The sequence below is a fragment of the Arachis stenosperma genome, chromosome 3 (genome assembly GCF_014773155.1).
Source record: "Arachis stenosperma cultivar V10309 chromosome 3, arast.V10309.gnm1.PFL2, whole genome shotgun sequence".
Classification (NCBI taxonomy): Eukaryota; Viridiplantae; Streptophyta; class Magnoliopsida; order Fabales; family Fabaceae; genus Arachis; species Arachis stenosperma.
The window spans coordinates 111,679,918-111,692,628 of NC_080379.1; the positions used below are offsets into that span (position 1 = coordinate 111,679,918).

The 12,711-nt window shown below is 40.3% G+C and overlaps 1 protein-coding gene across 1 annotated transcript; it reads right to left on the minus strand.

The window, feature by feature from the left end:
- Nucleotides 1-10,979: 10,979 nt before the first annotated feature.
- Nucleotides 10,980-11,471, minus strand: LOC130966591 (uncharacterized). The gene has a single exon (XM_057891404.1). The coding sequence runs from the start codon at nt 11,469-11,471 to the stop codon at nt 10,980-10,982; it is 492 nt and encodes a 163-aa protein (XP_057747387.1).
- Nucleotides 11,472-12,711: the final 1,240 nt, after the last annotated feature.

The following is a 12,711-nucleotide window of genomic DNA, read 5'->3' on the forward strand; positions in this document are numbered from 1 at the left end:
TTTGATGCTTTTTCATACAAGAAATTGATGATTTGTGCTTAAATATTGAATGCTTTTTGTACTTAAATGATATATTTTCTTGATATTTTAATTTTATAAATCTTGTAGGAAATAAGAAGAAAAAGAAGCAAAGAAGCACAAAAAAAGGAGAAAAAAAGAGCTTTGGGACACACTTTGAAGTTGGGGTACACTTTGGAGCCTTAGGCCACGCTTTTAAAAGCGTGGCCCATGACCAAATCAAGAAAGGAAGCAGCCAGCACGCACACGATCCTGCCCTTGCCAAGGGCAGGGCAGAATTGTGATGCAAAGTGTAGTTGGAAGCAAGAATTTTCGCTAAGTTAAAATCTGGCCGCACACAGCATGACCATGCCTACTTCAAAGGGCTATAACTTGAGCTACAGACGTCCAATTGATGTGCTTCCAGTTGCGTTGGAAAGCTGACATTCAGAGCTTTCCAACGATATATAGAAATCCATATTTGGCGTCCAATTGAGGCAGGAACGAAAGGCATCTTTAAGGGCCAAAAACAAGCGAAAATAAACCAAAATGCTTCCACCAAGGCTCGAAGAGGGAGACACAAGGAACCCAAGGAAGTCTGCCCTCAAGGAGAGCAGAATGCCCTCTTGGAGGGCAATGTCGTGTTTTCTTCATGAAAATTCAAGGAAAAATTGCAACAACTTCCTCCACCAATACCTCTAGGAAGCCAAGCCTTAGGCGTGAATTAGGTGCCAAGAAGCCAAGAAAAAAATGATGAGCGTGTGCTTCTGCCGTGTTTCGAACACGAGCCGTGAAGGAAGGAACATTGCCCTGCCCTTGGCGCGGGCAGGGCAGCATCTTGTGTGGCGCACCAAGAAGCAACTTTGGCGCACCAAGTTTCTCCCCTGGCAGCACCAAGCGCGCGCACCAACACAATTCTGGCGCACCAAACTCTTCCTGCCCTGCCCTTGGCGCGGGCAGGGCAGCATCCTTGCGCACCAACAAGCGTCCCACGCACCAAGGCCGCACCAATTTCTAGCGCCATGCATCAACTTTCTGCCCTGCCCTCCACAAGGGCAGGGCAGCCTCCTGGAAGTGTCATGGGCCAAAAATCAACCAAAATTCAATTTAATTCAATTCCTCTCCAAATTGAATCGAGGCCAACCAAACCCATTTCTCCTCAAATCCAAAGCAAGAAAAGCCCACATCATCACTCAAAGGCACATGGATCAATTAGATTAGGATTTTCATTTTAATTGTAATTTGTTTTAATTTTTCACTTTGTAAAGCCTATATAAAGGCATCAATTCCGTCTCACTGGGGGAGCTCTCTTAGTTTTTCATTCTAGCTTTGGATCTTGGGTGAAGAATTGAAGAAATTCTGTTTCAATCTCACCTTGAGATCTCTTGTTTACTTTTTCTGCATAATTGAAATTCACATACTGCTTCATCTTCTCTTTAATTCTGCAATTTATTTTTTCTTTCTTCTGCAAATTGTTCTCTGAATTGATCAAGGAAGGGCTTGAGATCTAGACTTGTTCTCTAGTCTCATTGATTCCCTAAGATCTTGTCTCTTTAAATTTCACAATTGAGCTGAGTTACATTCTGTGTTGCTTCTTCAAGCAATTTTCCATTTCTGTTTAAATCTACTTCACTTATTCCATCTTTTAATTCTCTGCTTGATTGCTCTTTACTTTTTCTTGTTGAAGTTTTAATTCCCAGCACCCAATCCCTTTTACTTTTCATGCAATTTAATTATTCTGCAATTATTCTAAGTGCTGCTTATTGCTTCCCTTTAAATTTCCTGCACCCAATCCCCTTTACATTTCCTGCAATTTACATTTCTTGAAATTTAAGTTTCAGTTATTTTACTTTCTTGTTATTTAAGTTACTTGCAATTTTACTTTCTGCAACTTTAAATTTCCTGTCATTTACAATTCTGTTGGCTACACTTCATCCAAATTCACTTCAATGTTAGCTTGACTAAACTAATCACCCACTAAAGTTGCTTGATCCATCAATCCCTGTGGGATCGACCTCACTCTAAGTGAGTTATTACTACTTGATGCGACCCGGTACACTTGCCGGTTGGATATGTGTGTTGGAAATTCATTTTTCCACAAAAACACCATCACTAGTCTCTGTCTGTTTTTCTGTTGTTAAAACTTTATAGACTTCTTCTTTGGTTTTTATCTTTTCTTTAGCTTTTATCTTTCTTTTATCTTTGCCTCACTAATATGTTCTTACCACTCCCTAAGTGTTTTATGAAGGTAATTATGAGATCCTGCGCTTAAAGCTGTCTTTCTAAAGCTTTTACAGAAAACTGTCTTTTCTGCATTATTTTATTATTTTTATTAAAATATTATTATTTAATTAAATATTATTATTTAATATTTTATTATTAAATTTTTGGAAATTAACCTTCCTTTACCTTTTTACCTTTAAAATTCACTTTTTACCCCAGTAACTTTTAATAATTCTACTTTAACCACCCTAACTTTCAGAAATTACCAAATAACCCCTTAAACACCAAAAATTTTACTTCCTTGCCCTTTTAAGGATCTAAAGCCTGTTCTTCATTGTTCTTCATCACACTCAAAGTGTTCTTCATGTTCTTCATAAATTCTTCAGATTCTTTCTCTGTTTTTACCCGTTTTTCAGTCTTTTCAGCAACCGATTTTTACCATAATTCATAATAAATTAGCAGCCACTAAAACCCCATCTTTTCTACATGATTTTAACACAAATTGAACTTCAATTTAAGCCAAGGGTTTCGTTTTTCCAGCTGCCCCAAGAACATGAACTTTAAAGCTTGAATTTCATCAAATTTCATCAAAATTTCACCAAATTTTCACCAAGAATCAATCATATATGCAACCAATTTTTGACACAGCCAAATCATACAACATTCAGACAACTCAAACACAAATAATCAAGATTAATTTCGTGACACCCTACCTGATTTTGCTGCTCCTAATTCAGTTAGACTTTCAGGTGGTCCTTTAGCACTTTTTCCTCCTAAATCACATCAAGAACAACTTTAAATCCAAAAACTCTCAACTAACCAAATCTCACTCAGCATGTTAGGAAGTGATTTCTAACCTTATACTTGCTGGAAGGTCACGTTTCTTGGCCCTCAAGTCAAGTTAAGCATGATTCCTAAGGAAGAACATCACGAAAACACATGTTTGAGCATGTTTCCTTGAAACCGAATCAAAAGAGAGATGGTGCAGCCAACTCACCTTGATTCCAGCCTTAATAAGTCATATGATCATGTGGAGAAAGAAGGGAGGATCATTTTGGTCGGATTGGAATTTTGATTTGTGTTTTAGTTCAGTAGAAATCAAGCTTTGAAGATTTGGAACTAAGAACTTTTCTCTCTTTTTCTGTCTTGGAAATTTCGGCCACAAGGAGCAAATGAACCAGCCTTGGGGGTTTTGGGGGTGTAGGGTGAGTTGTGATTGGTTGGCTTGGAAGTGGATTAAAATAATATTAAAATATCTCAAGTGTATAACTACTAAAACTAGGTGTATCGGAACACTTGTGAAAACATCTCTAAAAATTATTTTCTGAGCTACTAGCATAAATGAAACTAGTAACATATTTATTATGAGAATAAAACATGTATGATGAGGCCTTAGCATTGCTAAAGTCATCAGAGAGTGCTGGTGCTAAACTGCGCCAGTAAATTGTGAACCCAGTTAAACTCTTTTTCTGTTTTTAACTAAAACTGACCAGGTAACCTTATAATATTATTCAAGCAGCTTCTAATACTAATATAATGATAATATTACCCTATTATCTCTCTTCTCTCATGAATCGAGTCCGGTTCATCAAACTAAGACTATTTACGAAAAACCGGATCAAAACTCCTAACCGATACGGTTCAGAAACTATGTTCTTCGTGACTGCGTTATCGAGCTTGACTCAGAAAAGGTTCTAGATTAAAGATGACATAATGACAATGAAGATTAAAATAATTGATGATATATCAGAGGCTCTCCCCTTGCTGATCCTCCGGAGAAATCCGTACTTTCAGAAAAGATCTCGCTTACTCGAAAATCAGGGTTGTTACATTCTACCCTCCTTAAAGAAAATTTTGTCCTCAAAATTTCAGTTACCTGAGAATAGATGCGGATAATCAACTTTCATCTTATCTTCCAGTTCCCAGGTGTGCTCTTCTTTTCCTCTTTGTCCCCAAGCTACTTTGACTAGGCGAACAGTTTTGCCTCTTAGCTGCTTATCACTTCTTTCTACGATCTGAACTGGTGATGCTTGATATGTTAAATCATTTCGTAATTGTACTGTCTCTGGTTGTAAAATGTGATTTTCGTCGGGAATATATTTTTTAAGTTGCGAGACATGAAAAAAATCATGAAGGTTTGACAGATATGGAGGAAGGGCTATTTGATACGCTACTAGACCGACTCTTTTAAGTATTTGGAAAGGTCCTATGTATCGAGAGTTAAGCTTTTTAGTCTTAAGGGCTCTACCTATTCCAGTAGTCAGGGTTACTTTAAGAAAAACATGGTCTCCTTCACTAAACTCTAAGGGTCTACGTCTATTATCAGCATAGCTCTTTTGACGGCTTTGTGCTATCTGGATCTTCTGACGAATTCCCTTTATCTTCGCTGTAGTTTCTTGAACTAAGTCTGGACCCAAGATACTAGCTTCTCCGTCATCATTCCAACACAATGGTGTCTAACATCTTCTTCTGTAGAGAGCTTCATAAGGTGCCATCCCGATACTTTGTTGGTAGCTGTTATTGTAGACGAATTCGATCAAGGGCAAATACTTATCCCATCTGCCTTGGTTATCCAACACACAAGATCTTAGCATGTCTTCTAATGTTTGGATTGTCTGCTCTGATTGTCCGTCTGTCTGAGGATGGTATGCTGTACTCATGTGCAATTCTGTCCCCAACGCTTTCTGGAAAGCTCCCCAGAATCTGGAAGCATACCTCGGATCTCGATCTGAAACAATTGACGAAGGTATCCCGTGCAATCGTACGATTTCTTGAATATATATCCGTGCCAGCCTTTCTAAAGTATAGTCAACTCGAATCGGAAGGAAATACGCTGATTTTGTTAACCTATCCACAATTATCCAAATAGCATCGTGCCCTATTAAGGTCCTTGGCAATCCCGTGACAAAATCCATAATGATCTGCTCCAATTTCCATTGGGGTATTTCCAAGGGTTGCAGGGTTCCTGACGGCTTCTGATGTTCCACCTTCACCCTCTGGCAGGTTAAACAGGGGAAGCTTAGCTGGGACTTGGGCCCAACATGGGTCTGGTTGGCCCAGTTTGGCCCGTTTAGCCCAATCTTGGGATGATTTCTATAAAATTGGTGTCAAAATTCTTGTTTTAATTTCCTTTATCATATTAAACCATAAACTTCACATTTCTAAATTTTGAGAATATATTTTTGTTTATGGGTTAATTAGTCATTAATTAACCGGGTTTTACATTCTACCCACCTAATTGGGAATTTTACCCCAAAATTCGATTTCAGTTATCTAAGAATAGGTGCGGGTAGTTTGTTCGCATCTCCGACTCGAGTTCCTAGGTGTGCTCCTCAACACCGGCTCGACTCCATGCCACTTTCACAAATGAAACCTCTTTTCCACATAACCTCTTAATACTTGTGTCATCAATCCTGACCGAAGTCACCGGCAGAGCCAAATCTTCCTTCAACTGGACTGATTCCAATTCTAACACATGGCTAGCATCAGGAGTATACTTCCGAAGCTGCGACACATGAAATACGTCGTGCAGGTTCGAAAGGTGAGGCGGTAGAGCCATCCGATACGCCACCGGTCCATCCTTATCGAGAATGAGAAATGGACCGATGTATCGGGAATTCAGCTTCTTCGTCTTATTCGCTCTACCCACTCCTGTTGTCAGTGTAAGCTTAAGGAAAGCATGGTCTCCTTCCTTAAACTCTATGGGCTTTTGCCTCTGATCGGCGTAACTCTTCTGACGACTTTGAGTAGTGAGCATCCTATCTCTGATTTTCTTAACTTGTTCAGTAGTTTCAGCTATCATCTCAGGCCCCAATATACTTTTCTCCCCAGCTTCATACCAGCATAGTAGAGATTGGCATTTCTTCCCATACAGAGCCTCATATGGAGCCATTCCGATGCTCGCATGGTAGCTATTATTATATGCAAACTCCACTAACGGCATATACCGATCCCAGCTCACCGGCTGATCCAAAATGCAAGCCCTCAACATATCTTCTAGGGTTTGGATTGTCCTCTCAAACGGGTTCCAAAAGCTCTCTGAAATGCACCCCAGAACCTCGACGTGAAACGGGGATCTCTATCAGAAATTATAGTAGTGGGCACACCATGAAGTCTCATAATCTCCTTAATATAGAGGTGCACTAACTCCTCAAGAGTATAGTTCATCTGAATGGGTAGAAAGTGAGCCAACTTCGCCAGCTGGTCCAAAATTACCTAGATAGCATCAGAACCGGTTCTAGTCCTCAGTAATCCCGACACAAAATCCATCGCAATGCTCTCCCATTTCCATTGTAGAATTTCTAAAGGTTGCAACGTCCTGGAAGGTCTCTGATGTTTAATCTTCACCCTTTGACAAGTTAAGCACTGAGACATATTCCGCCACATCATTCTTCAAACCAGGCCACCAAAACATAGCCTTTAGGATGTTGTACGTCTTAGTACTCCCAGGGTGAATAGAAAATCCACTCTTATGTGCTTTCTTTAGGATATCCTATCGCAAGGTCCCAATATCTGGCACAATGATCCTACCCTTAAATCTCAATAACTAATAAACCTCGATTTCGTGGTTTATTTTGTGCTTATTTTGGGGGATTTTATCACATTTTCTCACATTCATTCAATTAAATACCATGGTTTTGCAACTCTCCCTCGATTTGTGCTTAAATGTGAAAACATGCTTTTTAGGCCCTAAAATTGGTGATTTTAATCCACTTTAATTTCATTCGATGCCTTGATATGTTTGTTAAGTGATTTCAGGTTCATAAGGCAAGTATTGGATGGAAGAAGTGAGGAGAAAAGCATGCAAAGAGGAGAATGCATGAAGAAACAAGAATTGGAAATGCACCACGGGACGCGCACGCGTACAAGGTGCGCGCGCGCGAAAGTGGTCTCGCCAATGGACGCGCGCGCGTACATGCCGCGTCCGCGCGGGTGAAGAATTGCCAATCGACGCGCACGCGCACTTTGCGCGCGAGCGCCGATGATGTCTGTGGCCCACTTTAATGAAATCGCCCCCAGCGATTTTGCAGCTCATTTTGGGCCCAATCCAACCCATTTCTGATGCTATTGAACCCAAGGATTGAAGGCGAAATGAACACACTTAGTCATAGTTTAGTTTTCATCATGTTTTAGGGTAGAATTTTAGAGAGAGAGGCTCTCTCCTCTCTCTAGAATTAGGGTAGTTTAGGTTTGATCACTCTCAAATTTTCTCTTTCAATTCTTGTTTTGATTTAGTTCTTCCATTTAATTTCTTGTTGCTACATCTTTATTCTTCTTAGTTCTCTTGTCAATTTTACTTTTAAGTCTCTTTTATGTTTATGAATATTCATGTTGGATCTTGTTTTCATTTAATGCAATTTTATGTTTGAGGTTCTTTTTATTGTTGATTTGAGTTGAGATCTTACTTTTCTTGCAATTGGTAGTTGGTAGATTTTACTATTTCTTGTCATTTATTATGCTTTCCTTTTACGCCTACCAAGTGTTTGACAAAATTCTTGGTAGGATGTTAGAGTAGATTTTGAGCATTCTTGGCTTGGAAAGAGTGATTGGGCAATCTTGAGTCATGAAAACCCAACTCATGTTGGTAATCTAGAGTTGTTAGCTAGTATTGTTTCCATTGACGCTAATCTTTTGCTAATTTAATTAGTGAGTTGATTAGGACTTATGGAAGATTATTTCCATTGACGCTAATCTTTTGCTAGTTTAATTAGTAAGTCGATTAGAACTTTTGGATTGAGATTAGCTAGTCTCATTAGACTTTCTCCCTATTTGTTGGAGTTGACGTAATGAGATAAATTCTTGTTTATTATTGTGACATGATTGGTTAATCTTGTTTGACATTCTCCCTGTTTGTTGGAGTTAACTAAATAAGATGAATTAATCATGCATGACTAGGATAGAAAGCCTATGATCTCAATTCATTGCCATGAATGTCTCTCTTTATTAATTATCTTCTTTAATTACTTGTTGATTTACTTTTCTTGCCTTTTAAATTCTTGCCCTCATATCACTCAAAACCCCCATATACCCCTCATAGCCAATAATCATACACTTCATTGTAACTCCTCGTGAGATGACCTGGAGTCCAAATACTCCGGTTATAAATTCATTTGGGGTTTGTTATCTGTGACAACCTAAATTTTTGCATGAGAGGACTATTGTTGGTTTAGAAACTATACTTTACAACGAGCTTTCATTTGTGAAATTCTAGACCACACAAAAGTCCGATCATCAATAACCCATCTTGATCCTGTGACACTCTCTACAGCTTCCCTTGCTCGATAGCTGGCAACACTTTCGGTAACACGTCATCGTTTTGATGAGCCTTTAGTAGTTCAGACTTAAAGTCCCTTGAGATTTGTAATCGACTTAAACACAAAGTTTTAGACTCTTCCTGAACACCGATCTTTAGGGCCTCGAATGCCTAAGCAACTCCTCTTCTCGAAGCATCATCCAAGCAGCATACAACGACTTCCATCTTAGTGCATTCGCCACAATATTCGCTTTTTCCGGATGGTAATTCAACTCAAAGTCGTAGTCCTTCAGTAACTCCATCCACCTCCTCTATTGCATATTAAGCTCTTTCTGATCAAAGAGGTATTTCAAGCTCTTGTGATCAGAGAAAACTCAGAATTTAACCCCATAGAGGTAACGTCTCCACACCTTTAGCACAAACACAACCGCAGTAATTTCCAAGTCGTGCGCCGGGTAATTAACTTCGTGAGGTCTCAACTATCGTGAGGCATACGCCACCACATTTCGATGCTGCATCAGCACGCACCCCAGACCCTTTAGTGAGGCATCACAATACACCTCAAATGGTTCATTCGGCTCAGGTAACACCAACACAGGCGGGGTAGTTAGCTTTTGCTTCAACGCTTGAAAGCTCTCTTCACACTCAGAAGTCCAAACAAATGGCGCATCCTTACGGGTTAACTATGTCAATGGCAAAGCTATCTGCGAGAAGCCTTTGATGAATCTCCGATAGTAGCCAGCTAAGCCCAGAAAACTTCTTATCTCAGTAACTGAGGTCTGTCGCTCCCACTCCATCACTGCTTCCACCTTAGAAGGATTTACAGCTATCCCCTGTTTACTAACCACGTGACCCAGAAACTTCACCTCACTCTTCCAAAACCCACATTTAGATAACTTAGCGTACAATTTTCTCTCCTTCAGAATTTGTAGCACGATTCGCAAGTGCTATGCATGCTCTTCTTCATTCTTGGAATAAATTAGTATGTAATCAATGAAGACAATAACAAATTTATCCAGAAATGGATGGAAAATTCTGTTCATATAATCCATAAACACTGCAGGAGTGTTTGTCAACCCAAAAGACATTACAGTGTACTCGTAATGACCATAACGAGTCCTGAAAGCGGTCTTAGGGATGTCCTCATCTCTCACCCTTATTTGGGGATAACCGGATCACAAATTGATCTTGGAAAAAACCTCGGATCCTTGTAACTGATCCATGAGATCGTCAATCCTCGGTAGTGGGTACTTATTCTTTATTGTGACCTTGTTCAGTTGCTTGTAATCCACACAAAGCCGCATACTCCTGTCCTTTTTCTTTACCAATAACACTGGCACGCCCCATGGAGAAACACTTAGTCGGATAAAGTTCTTACCCAATAGATCCTCTAGCTGAAACTTTAGCTCAGCCATTTCTAGCGGTTACATCCTATAAGGAGCACTCGAGATTGGTCCGGCCCCAGGCACCAACTCAATAGCAAACTCAACCTCTCGGTTAGGTGGAAATTTATCAATATCGTCTGGGAACACCTCCGGAAACTCACACACAACCGGAATTTGCTCCAAGCTTTGATCATCAGTCAAGACTCCCATGGTTAGCCACAAAATACCCTGACATTTGGCCCCAGAATAATTCACCATCATAGAATTCAAGTAATAGCTATTGACTACAACCGGCCCTTTTGTATCTTCCGGCATGAAGTACACTGATTTTGCAGAATAGTCAAGCAGAACAAGGTTCTTAGATAACCAGTCCAACCCCAAGATAAGATCAAGACCGGTCATCGGCAAGCAGATTAAATCATGGACAAAGTCACGTTGCTTGACTCTAAATGAAACTTGCAAACATCCTAGCCTAGTTACCACGGCTTCATGGGTGGCATTATACACCTTTAGATCGTAGCCCAAAACCACAATCTTCAGTCCTAACTCACTAGCCTTTTCAAATAAAATGAATGAATGTTATTTTTTAGAATCAAATAAGGCATTTAAAGTTTGACCAGCCATTCAACATTTACCTCGAATAAGTGTTTCAAACCCCTCGACACCCACAGCTGAAGTAGTAAACACCGGACCAGGCTGCTGTGCTGTCCCAGCACCCTATCTCTACTTCTCTGGACAGTTGGAGGCTTTATGCCCCGGCTTACCACATGAGTAGCACAAGCCCCGTCTAGCCTTACAGGGAGCACTAGGATAGTAACTCCCACATCTTGCACAAGCATGTCATTCAGAGGCTCCTTCCCAAATCTTCTTCCCATGACATTGTTGTTGTTAGGCCTTCTGAAGTTATTCTGACCTTGAGTCCTTTGTGGTACAAAGCCTCCCCGCTTGAAAGACGGACTTCTAGGAGCAAAGCTCTTCCCTCGGTTTGGTGGGAATGGTCTCCTATGGCTTCCTCTATCTGTAGCTGCCTACATTACATATTCCTCAGCAACCCTGATCTTGTTTACCAACTCAGAGAAAGTCCTAATCTCCATAGGCCCTACTGAACTGAAGATGTCACTTCAGAGCCCTCCTTCATACTTATTGCATTTCAACTCCTCGAAGTCTCCCGGAGCTCCTTGACACATGCGAGAAAATGTGAACAGCTCGTTAAACTTGTCTGTGTAATCAGATACAGACATAGCTCCCTGCTTCAGCTGCAATAGCTCAAGTTCTTTTGCCATCCGGGCAGAATTTGGGAAGTACTTCTTGTAGAATTCCACCTGGAAGGCATCCCAAGTGATAGGGTCATCACCCTGTTGTAGGAGTCGTCGGGCCCCCTGCCACCAATGCGATGCTTCTCCCGTGAGCAGGTAAGTAGCAAACTCGATGCACTGCTCCTCAGGCACCAGCTGCGCTTGCAGTGCTCGCTCCATAGTCTGAAACCAAGTATCGGCTTCAGTCGGATTGGTTGTTCCTTTGAACTTTGGCAGGTTAACCTTTAAGAAAGTCGACAATGTCATCGAACCTTGAGTCCCGTTTTCGCTATTTATCCCATTATTATTGTTGTTCATCTACTGCCCGAGTGCCTCAGCAGTGGCCAGCATAGCAGCAGCCATGTTTTGCAATGCCGCCATGAAATTTACAGGGTCATTCGGATTGGTTTTCGGCTCTTGAGTACCGGTACGCCCTCTCCTATGGCCTTGACCATATCCACGAGGTGCCATCTGGTTCCTATACACGCCAAACAATCGATATCAACTTGATCTGTATCAATATCAGAAGTTTAGTGCTTCAAAGTCCCAAATGCATGCTCATGAACGTTTATGCCAGTTATGTCAGTAAGATATCCTAATAGCACATAAACACAGACACAGAGAATAAACAGAAGCATAGTTAGTCCATCTCTTAGGCTCTACAGGAACGAACTGCTTTGATACCATAATGTAACACCCTACCAGACAGAGCCTTATGCTTAAGTCATAAAACAAAAGTGGCAAGGCATTACGACCTCTAAAAATAAAATTTAGTACATATAGTAGTGTGAGAAAGGTTTATAACTAGGAGCCTTTAAAGAAAAAGAGAGGCAAATCAAAACCGTTAAATTGAAAAGCGCAACACTCTGATTGATAACATAAACGAACATATAAAAAGTAAGCTAACGCGAAGAGATAAACAAGAGAGTGCCAAAATACAGATATCAAAACTCAAGACTTGGTTTGCGAAGATAACCGGTCCGGGCATGTAAGTATACATGCATACATAAAGGAACTACCCAAAATAAAGCTTAAAACACAAGATACAAAACCTGTTTCTCCAAAATAACCTCTAAGAGGAGATAATACAAAATATATATATACATAGTGGAGAACATAAGTATCTAAGCAAGTATATAAGATCAAAATAAAATCCCGAGAGCTCAGGATCTTCGCTAAAACAGAAGTCTCCAGCATACCTCAGCGAGAAGCCTCACGTCCTACATCTAAAAACCACAAAATCCGCATTAGTGAGAACCGAAGGTTCTCAGTATGGTAACAGTGCCCAAATATCTAACATGTAATGCCTTGGGAAAGCCGAAGGCATTCCTAGAACTCCAAATTAAAAACAAAGCATATAAATATACTAAACCATGAGAAAGTGAAAATAGGCGACTAACTTATGGGTCTTCAGTCTAACTAAATATCCCCTTTCCAAATCCTACAAACCTCCCAACCGCCAACAATAGCTTGATATGCAAACACAATAGTTCATACAAGGAAATGCATAAGTAGGAAGTGAATATAATAGTTAAGCAATTAGCAAGTAAATATGTAG